Source organism: Epinephelus fuscoguttatus, linkage group LG17, assembly GCF_011397635.1.
Source record: "Epinephelus fuscoguttatus linkage group LG17, E.fuscoguttatus.final_Chr_v1".
NCBI lineage: Eukaryota > Metazoa > Chordata > Actinopteri > Perciformes > Serranidae > Epinephelus > Epinephelus fuscoguttatus.
This window is the reverse complement of record NC_064768.1, coordinates 17,826,299-17,845,459: the sequence shown is the minus strand read 5'-3', so window position 1 is coordinate 17,845,459 and position 19,161 is coordinate 17,826,299. Positions and strand designations below refer to the sequence as shown.

Below are 19,161 nucleotides of genomic sequence, written 5' to 3'. Positions count from 1 at the left end.
CCCCATGTGCCCCTTTAAAAGTGAGCTGAGGCGCTCCATCTGCAAAATTTTAAAGATTTCTCCATGCCACTGGTTGACAGTGGGAGGTCTGGGCTTAATTTACTGAAAAAGAACACACCTTCTTGGTTAAGGGTTTCTGCTGGACACTTGTTAAGGGAGTGCCTCATCTGGAACATTCAACAAAAACAGACAGGGATCCATTTGAATTCCCCTATCAAAAACAGAGTTCCTTTGAGACTTTATCCCAGAAATTAAGTATTACAGGACAGTGCCAGATGCACTTGACACATAGGGGAGAAATTCTAGGTTAAAAAATGTTAAGTGACTGGGGGTGTGCTGTAATCTGTGGAGGGGAGGCCGGGGTAAGATGAGCCACTTTTCATATTCAGGATCACTACATCAAGACTATTATAGCTTTGTTGCTAACTAATATACAGTATGTGCATATATTTCAGGATGTTGTGCATCCCTACAAACAAACAGAATTGGTGTAAACATAACTGTTTTGATAATATAGCATGTCCAAAAAAAGTGGTCTCATGGCACAACTTACCCTGTGTCTGGGGTAAGTTGAGCATAGGAGTGGGGTAAGTTGAGCCATTTCCATCCTTCCTCCTTCATTTTTCTGCCCATGATGAATTTTATGAACAAATCTGTGACTGAAATGTTTGAGTTCCAGGAAATAGTCGTGTCCTTCCCCCTGATGATGTCATCCTGTTTCAGGAGGAAAACTGAAGATATTCAACGACTGAGTGTTGATTTTTATCCCTCATCTTTCTCCTTGAAAGTAAAGCTTGGTTTACCATATCCAGCTTTGCCTCTTCTCAGAAACTTACAGCTCAACTTACCCCTGTTGAAATTGCTCAACTTACCCCATAGCTACCATAGTGACTTTATTAGCCCCCACAGCTAAAATGGTGCACTTTCATGCTAGCTGTACTACCTCATTTTGTAGTTAATAGATACCACAATTGATGTATAAAACAAATTAAAAATTATCTATTTTGGTCTAAACACAATCCCCATGAAACTTATGACAGACTAAATTCACTTTAATGAGTGAAAAATGCTTTTTTGGACATAAATCTCTAACCACTTAACCCATGTGGTTCTTACCTTCACAGACTCCATAAAATGATGCCTTCCTCCTAAATATTTGGTCACATGCTCAATTTTATTTATGGTTTCCGAGCAACAAAGGGTGGCTCAACTTACCCTTTGGCTCAACTTACCCCAGTCTCCCTACTGACACTCTGTTAACCTGTTGCACCAAAAGATTTTCCCTATTGACTCCAAGCCCCCTCCACATCCCTCTCCCACGTGACTTTAATTCTGTCAGTGTTGAATGTGTTTAGGGTTTACAATTTTCCATAGAAGTGGGATATAAAATTTTTGTTACCGTGAAATTGTAGTAAAAATGAACCAATAGTTGGGACTACTGGTTGAGCGTTAAGTTGTTCAAATGTGAAAATGAAAATTTCCAGCAGATTGCTAAGAATCCTGATGCCCTGGTCTTACCTGAAACATGCTCTATTTTTAAGTGACAAAAACACAAAAAAATGTCTGTAATATTCCACAGTTGCACACAATAGCATGACTCATGATTTTATTGCACCTTGTGACCTAAAAACCTGCTGGTTTCACTCCAGAAACATGTCCCATTGTAGCATTTTTCCCCCATTTCACCTCAATGAATCTTGCAAAACTATTTCCGAATCAAAAGTTAAGTGTGTTGAAGATATTTTTATTTCCAGTCAAACAGCCAATAAAATACAACATCATATACAATCATTTTTGGTGTTCTGCCCTTCCTGTTCAAGCTGCAGAAACTCATCATCATATCTCAAAACAATGACAATGATTGTTTCAAATAGAGCACACTAATAGTGACAATGCCATAACATGTGTGATGAGTATCTGCTGAAGAGCCCAAGATTTAAAATGTGAAGATTTGTCCCATTTTACCTGATGTTTTCAACTTATCTTTCACACCTTTAAGCAACTGTTTTGACTAAAAAGTAGATTTTATCTAAAATAATGACATTAAGATTGTTTTATGTTAACAGATGAGGACGTCAGAGCCACTGATGAATGGCCATGTGATTACTCACAGTGAGCGCACGGCACACACTGGTTTGATAATCACAGAGTGCCGGCTGCTCACAGGAGGTGGGCGGGTCCCGTATGAGTAGATTTTGGCAGGCTGAACAACCAAGTGTACCTCCCGATTCTGATGAGCCGTGTGCACACCAATAACTAATAAAGTGAATGTATCAATCTTGAGGGCTGCATTCAAGTCAATATGAAAGTGATGACTTGCTGTGGGCCTCCATGTTGCTCCCCTCACTAGCCTTTTGCTCACAGATTTGGTTTCTTCTCCATCAACATCTCTACTCCTCATCCTCCCATGTCATCACTTTCCTCTCCTGCAAGCGTTGCAGGCGGCCTTGCATTTGCACACGGTGCAAACAGCGGTGGTCACAAGGCAGCATCACATATTTGTTTGCACCCTGTCTGGTTTTAGAGGATGTTCAGCCGGCGTCTGTTAACACTTCCCCAGAGGAGATTACAAGGAGGGCACGACAACAAATAGACATTAAGTGTGAGCAAACAGAGGGCAGCATCAGAAGTCTTTTTTAAATTACATTTTTTTTTTTTTTTTAGCATGTTTTTGTTTTAGTCAGGGCATTTTATCGACTTACATCTGATACTCTCCAAGAAGTCAACCATGTTCAAAAAGAAGAACGACCCAGAGAGAGTGATCCTGGTGTCAGATGTGAGGAGCTCATACACCACTCTGAGAAGGTAAAGCTTTATATTCATGTGTCAGTCAAAATTAAACAGAAAAATATGTAATTGTCTCTTTACCATGCTATTAAGAAATTCTTTCTCTATTTATGTTTATCTGAAATTGTTCAGTGAGTTTTAGTCAATTAAAAAGTTTGTCAAACCAAAGTATCCAATGTGAAAAGAAAATACTTCTAGTTTTGCTGTGGGCACTTTCTTTGCTCACGTTCCCTTGTTTGTGAAATAGTGGTTTTCCACACAGGACTGATCTGATCTGATTAGCAGTGCGCAAACCTGCAGTTTCACTCCTAAAACAACACAGGGCATCGTGCCCTAATATTTAATCACTTAAATTCTTCGCATGTTTCTCTGTATTATACGCAGTCTGTGCTTTAAGGTAGGGCGCCACACATCATAAATCAATCAGAAATTTTAGTGTTTGTATTGATTACCTATTGATTTCACTTCCCAGCCCAACATAGCTAGTGAAGGGAATCACAGAGGAGGAGCTGATCAATATATATGGTTATTAAGTTAAAAACATAGCCTATATACAGCAGGGTAATTGTCTGATTTAAACAACTGTCTGTGCAGATTAGGGGAGACTGGGTCTGGTTGGCACACTTTTAACTCCCTGCTGTATCTCTGGCATAATAAGTGGAAGAATATTTTAACCAGCAACAAATGAAAGGTTAGGGGCCGTACACATGCCGCGTTTTTTACACCCTCATATTCATTGTTTTCAATGAAGAGGTGCGTTAACATTTTTCAGAGTGCTATGGCTGTGCACTGAGATAAACAGAGTTCAACTTTGGGAATGCAGCAGCAGGCACCGCATGTCATGTGACTAGGAACAACCAATCAGAGCCGGCAGATATATTTCCCTTCTTTCGTAAATGTCAGTCTGTGAAGAGAAGTTAATCATTTTTGTGCAGGGCTACCAAGAGCGTTACGATCTGTCAATATTTTTGGCCTAATACACAAAACAGCACCTGAAAGAAAATCAGCTCTGCACTCAGGATTTCTGGTAAGTAGGCTATGGTACGGTGCTGGCTATGTTCACTTAGCAACCTCTCAGATGCAACCTGCCCCCATGCCCTTAAAATTGGCACAGAGTAAGCACAGGAGTAGCGCCCAACGCCAAACCTTGCGTTTTCTAGGTGGTTAAAGATGCGGAATATGTACAGCCCTTTTAGGATGTTTTCACACCTGGTCCTTTTCAGCCCTCTAAGCGGACTCAGAGTGGTGACTCAGCATTTTTTTTGGGCATGTGAACACTCCAAGAGTACTCAAGACCCCTCTAAAGTGACCACCTTGGGGAGTGTTTTTAAACAAACCAAAATCAGTCCTCTTAAAATGAACCAAAAAGTAGACCAACAGAAAAGGGACTCAGATCTCTCTATGGTTAACTTCAGGTTAACAGGGTTTTGTCTGTTTTTCCACTTGCCCAGGTCAACAGCATGTGCTTTAGAGGACTGAATACACTGTGAAGAGCAAAGCGAACCTGGAGCGCTTTGTGTTCACAAGGCACAGGTTAAATGAACCACACTGTAGACTTGAAGCGAACCAAACTCAGATCACCTCCAGAGGTAGAGCTAGTTCGCTTCAGAGGGGTCTGGGTTCTCCTGAAGTGTTCACGTATGTGCAAAAAATGCTGAGTCACCGCTCTGAGTCTGTTTAGAGGGCTGAAAAGGACCAAGTGTGAAAACACCCTTAAGGTCTCAGCTATAGGTGTGCTTTAATATACACAAATGTTTCCAGAATTTAGGTGATTTGTGATTAAAACCATGATGTGCATTTGTGCCATCCTGCCACATGAGGGGGTTGATTGTTGCAGTGATAAAAATACTACTAAATGAAACAACCAACTGAAACAAGTTGAACATTTAATTCAAACCAGAACCAGAAAACATGAACATTTAATAGATTATCTGCCCGTTTTTAAAACCAAACATCAATTTAAAGCAATTCATTAGTAAGAATATTTGAATAACTTTGCCATAAACATTGTATGTTATCTTTAAAAATAGTTTTAATCTCTCAAAAAGCAGTTACAATTACAACTGTTAATTTCACAATTGGTTTTTCACTCACATTTGAACCAACTTAGTGATGAAACTATGTTAGCCAGCTACAGTCATTCATCACAAACTTTTCCAATATCTCTGTCGAATACAGATTTATATGTCCACTGACCACTTATTTACTTTTGGTACTATAAAACTGAAATGTTACCCTCACTAATAAAGTTAGTCTCTAGATTAGAGCAGGTGAAGAAAGCAAACTTTTATATGTTACATTTTTGTTTCTGCAACCTTCAAAAAGCCAGAAAATTTTGCCAACTAACTTTGGTCTCCCCTACACTCCACTAAACATGACAGAAATAGGCTTGGATCATAAAAAACACAGGGGATCTCTGGTTAACAGAGATGACTGAATGAACACATCGCGCTGCTCTTTGAGCGGAAGTCTTCAAAAGTGTTGAGCGCCACACCATAAGTCAAGCTCTAGTCTTGCTGTCTGTGGCGGTATTGACTTAACCTTTACATTGGATAAATATTTATGTAAATATTTGGTGTTGAAAAGTGGGCACTTTTAAGTCACTCAAGCTGTACAGGTGCCCAACAGCAGTTTTAACAAACTCTAAGTCCAACCATGAACACTGAGCTGACTAACCTTGAGATGGTTAACTTTGAGTTTTCGGCTCCAGAACAGCGAAGCAGAGTTATTTCAGTCAACTCTGAGAATGCTTACTCTGATTTAAGCTTGTGCGAAAAAAGCCATCATCAATGGAAGTCTGATACTACGATTGACCATGGCGACAGGTAAATAAAAGGCAGAGCCTCCATTTTAATCCAAATGTACGTAGAAGTATTAATGAATAGGTGAGAGCAGGGTTGGTTGGGACATTTTTGTACTGACATGAAATAACCTTCCATTACTCTCAGACTACTTGAACAGTAATGCAAATAATTTGATCCTTGGACAGATAGAGGTGTTTGGTGACAATTTACCAAGTTTTTTAGAGCTCAACTCAAACATAACACCTTATATTTACAATGTTGCTTGTTCACACATTTCTTTGTAAAATTATTGTATTTTCCTAAATTACTGAGATATGAAATTTGATGGTCTTTCTTTAGTTGCACATAGCTCAGTGTGACTACTACAGGCTACATGTAGCCTACAAGTTAATAAAATGCGAAGAATTGTCAGATGATCTCCATTTGAAGGTTGAAAATGAAGAAGGTGTGGCTGAGTGTGAGCATGGTGAATAAAATTGTTGCTTTCTAACTTCCCACCAAGGCACTGTCCCAGCTGTCCCAACTGACCCCGCTCTCCCCTATGTGGACTGTACATATTTACCATAAAAGAGCGTGAATCAGAGCAGGGAGAAGTGTCAGTAAAGTTAACACAACGTTTTAGTAAGTGATATACATTAATTAATCACTTACCATACTTACACTTCCTTATTGGATGATTAAATGGAATCTGACTGTGAATCAGGCCTACATTACATTTTAAATATATTTGTTAAGCTAAATGATTGTAAGCTGTTTTGTAACTATGAGTTTGGGAGTCGCTGTTCGTGTCTAAAACTGTACAAAAGTTTCAGTCCCTGATCATGGCTGTGCAAAAACAAAAACGCCTTAGTATTTGTACTGTTTTGTAACTCTGTATGAACTTTCCTTACTCCATATACTCAAAGATTGGAATATCCTTTTTGTCTGAAAGAACAGTCTGTTACATCTAATTGGTCTGTGTGAAACACTACTAATGTCCTTTAACGAGTTCTTTCTAATCAACAGAATCTTAGCGTGTTGCTTTTGCTAAAATTGGTCAGATTTGTTGCCATATTAAACTAAAAACTTTATTAAGCATAAATAAGTTTATAAGTTTTGATTAGGTTTTTATCCACTTTTGTGTCGGGATCAGCTTAGAATGAGTTGACAGAAATGGCGGCCATCTTGTTTTTACATAGATTAGTGTATTGTGTGTCTGCTACCACTAGATGGCACGTAAAAGTGTCAGCAATTGAGGATAACGGGCAGAATGAAGTATAAGGTGCAGCAGTCCCAAAATGTAATGTCCTCCTATGAGGACGCAGGGTCGCAGGTGGATACAGTAAACTGCTGCTAATTAGTGCGCTTCGATTCGCACTTTGATAGGGACTGAATCAACAAGAAAATAAAACAGTGTGTCTGGTTCTGTAAGAGGGAGGAGCCAGAGAAAAACTCAGGGTTTGTTTAAGAAAACTTGCCAGCGAGCAGGTGACTCAGCAACTGACTCAGAGTTTCAGTTACCTCCCTCTCTGCAACGGAAAACCCAGAGTTTCCCTCATTTCAGGTTTTACTAGCTCTCAGTTTTTACTAAACCCACTCTAGAATACACCCCAGCTCTGACCATCTTCTGCTCGTTTATCTGCCAATTTTGCAGATTGTTATGCTGTTCTACTTCTTTAATGAACAGACATTCACCTGGACAAATAAAGTAAAGCAGAATTAGTCATCACCAACAAATCTGAGAAAAGGATATAGTCATCTGTCAAACAAAAACGCCAAATGTTTGCTTGTTCCAGCCCCTCCCTTGTTAGGACCTGCCCCCTTTTCTCAGTTTTATTGTTACTGTAAATTGAATATCTCTGAAATGTTCTGTCTGAACTTTTGATGGGCATGTTTTATAACCATTTTTTAAAAACTCTACTATTTAAAGGCTGAGCACACCCAGCCAGGAGGCATTACAGATCGACGGCACTGGTGGCATCAAGCATTGCCATGACAACAGCCGTGCCCAGGAGGAACGTGAACGAGAGAAGAAAGTCGCCAGGAGGAGGTTGTATGTGGCCTCTGCCATCTGTCTGATTTTCATGACCGGTGAAATCCTTGGTGAGTCATTGTGGGATTTTTTTCTTTTCTTTAATCTTTAACCCCTGAATCACATCTTTAGTGCCCATTTTCCATAACGAGATCATGTACTAGCACTAGCATTACTGTAGTACTAGCATTTTTTCTTTTTAGTCAAAATTCAATACAGACATTCACAGTTCCTCGATGATGATTTGTAATGACTTTGGTGGTCTTTTAAGTTTTTCCTTTAGCGCCACCATGTGGTTTTGAAAGAAGTGTCTACTATTGGATGGATTTTAATGAAGTTGGGTACAGTCACTCGTGTACATCCTGTGCTCTTGAATGCAATATCTCAAGAATGCTCAAACATACACTTGGACTCAAAAAATTAACTGTGAACTGCTGTGACCTTGCACCCATCTCAACTTTGGCACAATGACCACTTTGAGTCAAGGATAAACTGATTAGATTTTGGTGGTAAAAGGTCACTGTGACCTTGCTTTTTTCTCAGTCTCGTGAATGTGATATCTCAAGAGGGCCTTGAGGGAATTCCCTCAAATTTGGCACAAACGTCCACTTGCACTCGAGAATAAACTAATTAGAATTTGTTGGTCAAGGGTCAAGGTCACTGTGACCTCACAAAACATGTTTTTGGCCATAACCCAAGAACGTATAACCTAGTGATGACAAGATTTCCCATACTTAGAACCTCTAATATAATTAAAAAAGGCAGTGATGACAGTTTCTATCCTAAAGGTAAAAGGTCAGTGTCACTGTGACATCATAATGTCCTGCAAAAACACTTCTCTGGCTATTATTTAACTTCAGGAACAGAAGGAGAGACATTTGGATAGATACTGAATTACTGACTCTCATCTTGGGTGTTCATCTTTAACCTGAGGTGTTGTGAATTTTCTGTCATTTGTTTTTTTCAGTACTTTCCACACAAGTATCAATATATTTAAGTCATATTATCGTATAATATTTAAACAAAATCATTGCCTCTCTTTCTGCAGGTGGGTATTTTGCAGGCAGCCTTGCAGTGATGACAGACGCTGCCCACCTGCTTGTTGACTTCATCAGCTTCATCATCAGCCTGGTATCCCTCTGGCTCTCCTCCAGGCCTGCCACACACAAGCTCAGCTATGGTTGGCACCGTGCAGGTAAAGTACTGACAACATTTTTCTTTCAGTAGCTGCAGTCAGATTTTAAAGCTGCACCAGAAAAAAAATCTCATAAAAAATCTCATACTCATCATTTAAAGATACAATAGTGTAACATTTCTGCGTTAAAATGTCTAAAAAATATATATGTTGTTGACTTGCATACCTAAATTATCCCAGATGTTTCTAACAGTGTTCAAACACAGAGAAATCTTTAATGCTGTTCACAGTAGACTCTGTTTACTAATATCAAATAACAATTGACAATCAACAATGACTCATGAAATATTTATTAACAAAATGATTCAAGAATTCATTTTAAACTTTTAAAATTACACCAAAGCATCAGTGACACATCTATTTAAATTGGAAATAATATGAGATAATGCAATGTGTTACACACTCCCTCGCACGTACGTTGACAAGTATGTTCCCTGAGAAGGTTTTTTAAATTAAATTAATTTTTTTTTTTTTTTTTGGGTAGAGTTCATCTCTTTGTTAGGAAATGGATGTGCACAACATATCGATATAGTCAATTAAAAATTCAGTTGAATATTGCAATGATAATGTGTGGTTATCACAAAATCCCATGGCACACCAGTGTGCCACGGCACACCATCTGAGAACCACTGCTCTAACCTGTGTAATGGCAGCAACAGAAAGTTTGCATATCAGGCAGGACGTCCAAGCAGTCTGGGATCAAAATCCTGGCACTGCTTTTGGCTGGCTCAATTTGAATTGCTACAGGGTACGAACCAAACTGTGTACTGGATTTCAAGCAATGGTCAGGTTCACCTTCTTTATGTTATTTGAAGTTGGGAAATATGTTATAGAGCAGTGTCCTGTCAGTATATGACTAAAGTTCGTGTTGTGCATCTCCTGATTTATTTCCCTCCTCATCTCTTTTCCCATGCAGAGATTCTGGGTGCGCTGGTGTCAGTCTTCACCATCTGGCTGGTAACAGGCATTTTGGTTTACCTGGCTGTGGAGCGCCTCATCAAAGATAACTACACCATCGAGGGCACTGTCATGCTCATTACCTCTGGTTGTGCTGTGTTGGCTAATATTATGTGAGTGAAATACACATTCACCTCTCATTTATACTGCTTTCATCAGTGCACAGTGTGTCTTTGAATATTTATGATTTAATTAAAGCTAATACAGAGATAGGGTTGCAGTGATATACTGGTTTTAAGGTATATTGTCGTATGAAAATTGACGGTTATTATACTGCGTACATTTTCTTATGCAGTATTTAATTAAGGCAACTGAATGGAAAATCTAAGCTGCTGATGCACATTTAAGTCCCAATTATAGTAAAGCATTTGCTCAACCAAAAAAACCTTCTGTTTTCATTCTGATAATGATAATAGTAACTGTGTAATAATGAAATACCGTGAAACGGTGATACCCATACGGTTATTGTTCTGTAAAAATCTCATACCGTTGCAGCCCTATACAGAGAGGACGGCAAAACTGAGTACACTTTCATGGACTCTTAAAGAAGTCTGTGTTGTTGTTGTATGTTGTATCTGAGCTGTTAAGTGTCATACTTTGAAAATACTTTGCTCCTCCTCTCAAAAGCATGGCCCTCACCCTTCACCAGTCCGGCCACGGCCACAGTCACGGGGGTCTCAGCTCACACGGCCACGGCCACAGTCACGGGGGCCGCAGCTCACACGGCCACGGTCACAGTCATGGGGGTCACAAGCATGACCATAGTCACAAGAATGGAACAGGACACAATCATACCTCAAACCACTCAAACCAACATGATGATCATGCAGACGTGGAGCAAAGCGGGGCTGGTCATGGTATGTTATTTGTATTCAAGTCATTATTTGGTCACTTTCTTCTCAAATATGATTAACGTTGGCCATGAAACAATGAAATATTAATTGTTCAATCACCCAAGCACATTCTGTAGTTTGGCTGCATTTTGATGTAATATGTAATGGATTATAAGCTAATGTATTATTATCTTTAGAGCATGGATCTCACTGAACTTCTTTATTTCAGGACGGAAGGCTCAGCAGAACAACGCCAGTGTGCGAGCGGCCTTTGTCCATGTGTTGGGAGATCTTCTCCAGAGCATCAGCGTGCTTATCAGCGCCATCATTATCTTCTTTAAGGTTAGGAGTCTCTCTGGGTGTGCATAAGGTGTGGAAAGTCTTACAGAGTGAAACTCAAATCCATGAGGAGACGTGAGGAGTGTAGAGTCGGTGTGAAAGACATTTTACAAAATGACATTTTTTTTCTCATAATTACGATGATTTTAGAAATAACCTAAAATGTTCAGTAATAAATTATCTATTGCACTACTTAGTGATTATCCCAAAACAGAGTACATAACATTGTTTATTAAGGTCTGGCTGGTGGCTTGATCACCAAAATGGTTTTCCCAGATTATTTTTAAAATTGAAATAGTAACCTCAATATGAATTATACTGCATCAGTTCATGGGTGACCAATGAAGTAATTAGTTATAGCAGATTATGAAATAAATTGTCAAAATGTTTTTTTTATTAAACCTGGGGGAGGCAAAAATTTGGAAAAGGCAACAAAACAGCAGAATATGAATAATACATCCTTTTCCTTCAGCTCGCCCTTCTCTGTCCTAAGCCCCTCCCAACAGATGGTCATAGGCATATACACATGCTTTACATGGCAACCCAGTGTTTCCCAAACATTGATTTATTCAATTTTATTATTATTATTATTATTATTATTATTATTATATTGTACAGTGCACATTTGCTCAGCTCGTCCTTGCCGCCGCTGTTTATCAGACCACATATCACACAAGAGTTAGCTAGCTAGCCCATGGTTGCTCACTCACCGCTGCTGTGGACTGCTTCCCTGGAGGAGAGTGGGCAGCAGCTCTGGAGATGGACCTTCAAGCTTGAATTCAGCCAGAACAAACCCCCAAACTCCCGGTGTCACAGTGAGCTGGTGGCCATCAGCAATGCAGGATCTCACCTGTGTAATGGCAGAACCAGAATGTTTGCTGTTCTGGTGGTGAGGCTGGGTGTTTCGGTTGTCTTGAAATGGGGTTTGTGTTGGCTGAATTTGGGTTGCTGTGGCCACTCACTGGGGGTCTGTCTCTGCTGCTGCTGCCTACTGTCCTCTGTAGTGGTGGTCTGTAGTGGCAGGGAGTGAGGCGGAGAACACACTCTCTCGCTAATGTTTGCTACATAAACGTGAACTTGAAGCTGCAACTGTGAGCCTTTAGCTTCGGTAAGCAGAAGACTAAACTAGTAACGATATTTATTCTCCATCTTTAAAATGCTTTGCCAATACTGACGTGTTTTGTCGCACTCTTTTTGGGCTCTCTTTGATAAGTTCATCTTCCTTTTTTGGGTTGCTTTGCCGTGTAGGCAGTTACTGCCCATGCTGGAATAGCAACATTTTCTGCAGGATTCTCCGTCATTTCAAACAGGCCTTCACCAAAGGGAAGGCATCTGCTTTTTTACAACAGCCAACAGGAAGGCCCTCTCTGAAATGACCTGTGATTGGTCAACATGTCCCATCACAGACTAGATTTTCTAAAGCCTGAAAACAGACACAAGAGCAGGTGCAGAAGTCTAGTTTTCTCTCAGACCAGTAAAAACACAATGCACCATAATACAACATATTACAGTAAATCAATGAAGAACAGGTAACAAAAAAAAATCTTGACACATAAGTAATATAGTAATAGTCATTCATCCATATCAAGTAAAATAAGCCAAACCAATCAATTTAAGGAAAACAGAGACAAAAGATCAAATATGGACACAAAATTAAGACAAACAAACAAACAAAAACCCCATATAAATGCAACATAAATGAGGTGTCATATTCATAAAACTTCACTTTGTAATTAGTATTGGTGATTAAAAAGTCCGCTTAGATTAAAAAGGAGGCTTTGAAAAAATCTAAAAATTATTTAAATTATTTTAATTATTAGTGTTTTGGCTTAAATCTCGTTTCTGTTGGTGTGAGGCGACTGCAGCAAACAGTCCTGTAGCTCTCACTTATTAATTCCTGCATTATTTTTAGCTTACGCTGCTGTGTATTTCTCAGAGCTAAAAACACACTCACCCTTGAGGAATGTCGAACACAAGGCTGTTTGTGCAGGAAAGATGGTGCCGTATTTTCTGTCCACAAGCTGTTTTGCTGCTCAGTGTCTGCCTGCAGAATGCTCAATGATTTTCCCCGCCCCGGGCAGCAGTTACAGCAAAATGATTAGCTTCTCTTACATAAGAAATGCTAAATTAATTGTCAGTGTTCTATATCCCTTTATTATTATAACCATTACTGATAAAGTACTTACAGATTAGTCAGCCTTATTCTTTGATGCCTTGGCCAGGATCAAATATAGGTCTGTACAGATACTGTGCTGTCTGAGAGATAAGTACAGCCCCAAGACCAGACTGATTATTTATTCACTCAGATGATTAATATGTCATTAACTTTCTGCGGTTTGTGTTGCTTCCAGCCAGAATATAAAATGGCTGACCCCATCTGCACCTTCCTGTTCTCCATATTTGTCGTGTGCACCACCTTCACCATCATGAGGGATATTATTCTTGTCCTGATGGAAGGTGAGGTTCTTATTCTCAAAAACAACATACAGTGTTTGCAGCTCTCTGTCTTGCTCGTTATGACTCCTTTATCATCATGTGAAGTTTTATATTTTCCTCTTTTTCATTTATGACTTAGGTACTCCAGTAGGAATGAGGTACGGCGAGGTGCGGGATAGTCTGCAAGCAGTAAAGGGGGTGACAGCGATCCACAACCTTCACATTTGGGCCCTAACCATGAACCAGGCTGTACTGACTGCACACGTAGCCATAGGTGAGAAGAAACTGCCAGGCTAAAATGCAAACATATGAGCTGTCTGCACAATTGAACCATTTTATACTGTCTGAATTGGTGCCACTTGCTATATGCATAGCGTGCATATCAACTAACTAAGTTTCCTTATCATTCATATTGCAAGAAATTCTTTAACACTAACATCAGGCTACAATATGAATGACAGCGCGAAATAGCCTTGTTGTATAAAGTATATAATGCAAATATACATATAAATGAGCATTACAACCTCAATGGGCTGCCAGCGTGCCACGATAGCTGTGGCCAGAGGCATTATATTTTTGGATTGTCAAATTTGGCACAAACGTCCACTTGGACTTAACAATGAACTGATTAGAATTTGCTGGTCGAAGGTCACTGTGTCCTCGTCTGTGGCATTCTAATGAACAGGATATCTCAAGAACACCGTGAGTTTATTTCTTCAAACGTGGCACAAACGTCCACTTGAACTCAAGAAGGAACCGATTGGACTTCGGTGGTCAAAGGTCACTGTGACCTCACAAAACATGTTATTGATCATAACTCAAGAATTCATACATTAATCATGACAAAATTTCACACAAATATCTAATAAAATGATAAAGTGATGACATTTTATAACCCAAAGGTCAACTTCATTGTGACATCTTAATGTTTTGCAAAACAATTTGCTGTCCATTATTCAATGTCATGTCTCAGGAACAGAAGGGGAGATATTTGTTCAGATACTGAATTGGTGACACTAATCTTGGACTCTTTACTCTGACAGAAACCAGATTTGTTTGCGTAAATCTGTGTGTTTCTAAAGACGAGATGATAGAATAGGTCGGAGGATCAGGTCAAACTGGATTTCAGACGGCAACACATCATTCAGCATTGCAGAGCGCCAAAGTGTTGCAGAAGTGTTGCAAGGTGTGGCAGCGCAGAGGACCCATGACCCTTAAGTCAGAATGAGAGTTGCTTTATGCACAACAGGAATTTGACTTGGTGATACAGCATAGCACAGGCATTGGCGATGAGGCATGATGGGCGGTCGGGAGATGAAGGAAGGAACTAGGATGGGTTGTTGAGGAGAGGGATGGCCTGAGGGAAAAATCTATTGAAGTGTCTGGTGGTTCTGATGGAGCCAAACCTGTGGCTGGATGGGAGCTGAGCCAGGTGTAATGGGTCAACCATTATGCTACTGACCTGCTCTCTGGCTCTCTGGCATTGTGCAAAACACTCAGAGTCACATTTTGTTGCCCTGTGAGCTGCCTGGCTGTTTTTAAATATTCAACTTAAGAATTGTGTGCTGACATTTCACTTTACTGCTATTTAGTAAAGTTTGAAAAGTGAGTCAGATACATTTGTAGGTGAAGAAATCTTTTTATCTATCTTGGTACCGTTACAACACCAAACTGGAAGGGGTTCATCTGCAAAAACTAATGAAAAAGTAAACAACAATATTCGGTATTCGGTACTCGGTATTTGGCCAAGCGTTTAATATTATTCGGCTTCGGCCACAAATTTTCATTTCGGTGCATCCTTATTATTTGCTCATGTTTTGATTGTTTTAGTATTTACATCATCTCATCCACACTCATCACATTTTGCTGCTTGGACAGAAGCCCTGGCGTTATAATGAAGCCGGCAGCAGCCTTTTGCATTGTATCTTGATGCAGAAGGGGTCGGTGAATAGAAGGGCTCAACGGTTAGGTTTAGGCAACAAAACTACTTGTTTATGGTTTGGGAAAGAAAACGGATGTTGCTAAAAAACACCCGGCTTTGAGTTGCACAAACGCGGCTGGAAAGACAGCAGTGTGTTTAACCCTATGGGCCCTAGGCATTTTTGGGGTATTTTTACTGCCTTTACTTTTAAGCTCATATCGCAGTCATTATAAAGGCTACATACACATGCTATATCTTGTTTTTTTCAGGACAATGTGGGCTATCCAGATTTCATTCCATGTCCTTCTATGTGCCTGTATTTTATATTAATTTTTATATCAATGAAAAAAACAAATCCATGTGTCCATGTTTTTTTTCTAAATTCTTACATTTTTACATGTATCTCACCATAGCAAGTTGGAAAATGACATATACTGCCATATATGAAGTGGGGAGACTCTCTGGAATCTGGCAATATAAGAACCATGATGGTGGGACATTCTGTCACTTCACAGCTGTCCAAAACATGTGGTTTGTGCCAGGCGGACATGATTGCCAGTATTTTTTCATTATTGCAAGAAATTCCATTGACTCATTCACAAGTCAAAAATAAGTTTTATCTGAAAGAAACATGCAATATTTACATCTAAGATCATAGAAAAGTAGTCAACCAAGTGCAGTGATGTCCTCCAAGATAATATTTGCCACTTTGTTTGCAGTAAACAAAGTTTGTTGTTGTTTTTCAGTTTCATTTATATATTGGGGGGGCATTTTGGGCATTGGGGGGGACACATGTCCCCCTCAATGTATATGGTGACTACAGCCCTGTGATGCATGCATAATTAGGCTGCAGTTGTCTGGGTGCGCAAAGGTGAAGTGGCTGGTCTTGTCATACAAAGTTTGATCGAGTGTCAACTGGACAATATGGAGATATTTGCATCTCGAAAGCCGGACTACAAATTTGGATAGACAGGGAGAAACATACGCAAGCCTAAGATGTGGCAAGATACGATATTCCTCACTATATGAAGTGACAGATAACAAGATCTGTATAATGGGTTGTAAAGAAATTCGTCAGGTTTTTATTTTGTAGACAATTAATCTGTATTTGTAGCATGATGGGATGACAGCACAATGATGTGTGTGGTATCACTGGAAAGCTCTGCTCCCGAGCTTTCAGGTGATATGTGTGGCATTTCTGTGCGACCCTGCATTTGCGAGTAATCCATCCAAGAGTAATGTGTGTGCAAAGCTGTATGGAAGCTCTGTTATACATAATTTTAGTGTAACTTTATCATTGTTTTTCGCTGTGACAGCGAAACATTGGACTACTGACAAGTGTTGTCTTGTCGGAAAGCTACAATTCCGCTGTTTCACATGATATGTGTGGCTTCTCGCTATGACGCACGGTCGCGGAGAAAATCAATAGAGAAGAACAGGTGTGAATTTGGATGCACTACGCGTCATTCGGGCCCATAGGGTTAAAAAAAACTCCTCAAGAAACAGGAACGTCTATAAAACTTGTTCTAAAGAAAACTGGCCGGTGTGACAGCAGAGTGACCTTACTGGTTGGGTTAACATTTATTTTGTTTGGATCATGTCCATAGTGTTGTTTAATCAACTTTAAAATAATAGAGCAGGCTTGGGCAGTATCTATTTTTTTCATACCTTCATACCTTCCTAAAATTTCACCGGGATATACAGTACATGATGGTGTTTGTGTAAAAAAAAAAAAAAGACCAATTATAAATACATAAGGCCCATAGAACAATGCAGAGATAGGAAATTAGCGTCCTTCTTGCCGGAGGACCTGATGACACTTATTGCTGTGGTGGATACTGGCACATCAGTGGGCTGAACGGAGATGATGTATTGAATAAAATCATGTGGCTACTAAGTTGTTTTTGTATTTGGAAGAACTCATCTTAGGATTAAGTTATTTGTGGCAATACTAACAAAGGGCAAAGACACTTTTCTTTTTTAATAGTCCTGTAATGTTATCCCCACCACCTGCAGACAGCATTTTTCTCAGCTTCTCTGCTCCACCAGTAGAGACTGACCTCTGGTGGCACATGCTGTACACTACATCACCTCGATACACCATCTTCATATCAGTTTAATAGAAAGAGGAGCATCTGTATTTTTACCATTACCGAAAATTGTATAATTTCTAAATACCCCAGTATGACATAATAATTTGATACCACCCAGGCCTATAATGGAGGGCTTGTTTTTCTGTTTTTCTTTGCTGAAACTGTGTTGAAACAGTTTTTAAGGCACATTTATATACAACATAAACACACAGGGTGACTAACTTTTGTTTACTGACATTTCCCTTGCCTTTCTCTCCCCTCCACAGATGAGACAGCGGATGCTCAGACTGTCCTGAGAGAAATGACGCAGGCTTGTTTCTCCTCCTACAGCTTCCACTCTGTTACCATTCAGATGGAGAGACAGGCCGACCTGAAGCCTGGATGTACCCTGTGTGAAGAGCCCAAGTTGTGAGAACCTGATCTTAATCTGATCAGCAGAATAAGGCCAAAGTGTGCTTTAGCTGCTGTAACCTCTGCTGACAATAATATTTAGTTGTTCTGTACTGCTCGTTGGATCCAGAGGTCTTAAGTTTTTACTGTGACATTAATGCGAAAGTCATATGACTGTGCCTTTGGTGTCTTTTGTGATGACACTCCCAAAGAAATATTTATACTGAATTAAGAATGAGCATGTGGTGAATGAAATCAACCTGCTCGTGATTTAAATGATTTTAGAAGAAAAGTTCCTCCTGTGTGTGGTTTTAACTTTAAACAAGGAAAATACTCCTGAGTTGTCTTTGCTTGTGAATATATTCATGTTGAAGCAGGAATACAATGTACTGTATGAACTAAATGGTCATCCTTTATGAATCTATACCGGTTATATGACTGGGTAACTGTTAATGTTAATGTTTATCTTAAATGACATTTTACTGTGTACCATGGCACTGTACACGAAACATTCGGGCCGATGCAGAAGTACTGTTTGTTTGAGCATTATCAACCTAAGTCATACGATAGAGCCACAGTCTAGTGTGTGAATATAGATTATTAAATCTTTCTATGCATTGACTTTTACACCAGCAACCTCAGAAGCACTGTATGTTGACAACAAAAGGTATATTTTAATACAAATGTCTTTTCACTGCCTTTTGTACAGTTGTAAGGTGAAATGAATTATTCAATAAAATATTCCCTTTTTCAAATACTCTGTCCTATGAGTCTCGCTTTCAAAGTCTGATTTACAGTGTCATAAAAATCCTTCATGATGAAGCACTATCAGTTTAACCCCTCACTGCCCACTCCAGCTCCTTGTTGCTGGGCAACAAGCTCACAAATGGAGCCATTGTCTTGAGGGGCAAGTTGATCCCCATTAAGAGTCCCCCACCTCCTTGACCTTGAGGCAGTTTGTTTGATTTTTTTTATTTTTTTTTTTTTTAAATGTACCTGTGTGGCCATTTTGAGGTACCAGGGGCCTCTGACATGTTACTTGACATTGAAGTGTTTACGGCTCGTTTGAGTCTGACCTTCTTCTCCCCCGGCTGTTTTCTGCAGGAGGAGCTCTGGGTGTACTGAGCTACAGTATCCAGTCAAGGGCGTCATTAATAACAACTGACAGCTGGCTGGAGCCCACTTACTTTAAGTCTTTTATTTTGAAAATATCTACATTTTAGCAGTGGTGGATTGTAACTAAGTGCATTTTCTCAAAATTGTACTTAAAGGGTAATTTAAGTATTTTTCAACTGGACCCTGTTTTCCCATGATTTTGTGACTAATGGAGATTAATGGAGACAATTTTTGAAACTGGTCCAGTATTAGGAGAGAGTGCTGCAAAGGCCGGATCGA

At 39.6% G+C, this 19,161-nt stretch overlaps 1 protein-coding gene across 1 annotated transcript; it reads left to right on the top strand.

The window, feature by feature from the left end:
- Nucleotides 1-2,333: 2,333 nt before the first annotated feature.
- slc30a8 (solute carrier family 30 member 8) lies at nt 2,334-18,395 on the top strand. Its single transcript, XM_049602839.1, has 9 exons — nt 2,334-2,805; nt 7,501-7,673; nt 8,651-8,797; nt 9,714-9,867; nt 10,382-10,611; nt 10,817-10,929; nt 13,278-13,383; nt 13,502-13,636; nt 17,643-18,395. The coding sequence occupies exons 1-9, from the start codon at nt 2,729-2,731 to the stop codon at nt 17,786-17,788; spliced, it is 1,281 nt and encodes a 426-aa protein (XP_049458796.1). The 5' UTR covers nt 2,334-2,728; the 3' UTR covers nt 17,789-18,395.
- The last annotated feature ends 766 nt before the right edge of the window (nt 18,396-19,161 follow it).

Coding starts and splice junctions, on each gene's coding strand:
- slc30a8 (XM_049602839.1), top strand. CDS start 2,729: ATGTTCAAAAAGAAGAACGACCCAGAGAGAGTGATCCTGGTGTCAGAT. Junction 7,674..8,650: donor CATGACCGGTGAAATCCTTG/GTGAGTCATTGT, acceptor CTCTTTCTGCAG/GTGGGTATTTTGCAGGCAGC. Junction 13,637..17,642: donor GACTGCACACGTAGCCATAG/GTGAGAAGAAAC, acceptor TCCCCTCCACAG/ATGAGACAGCGGATGCTCAG.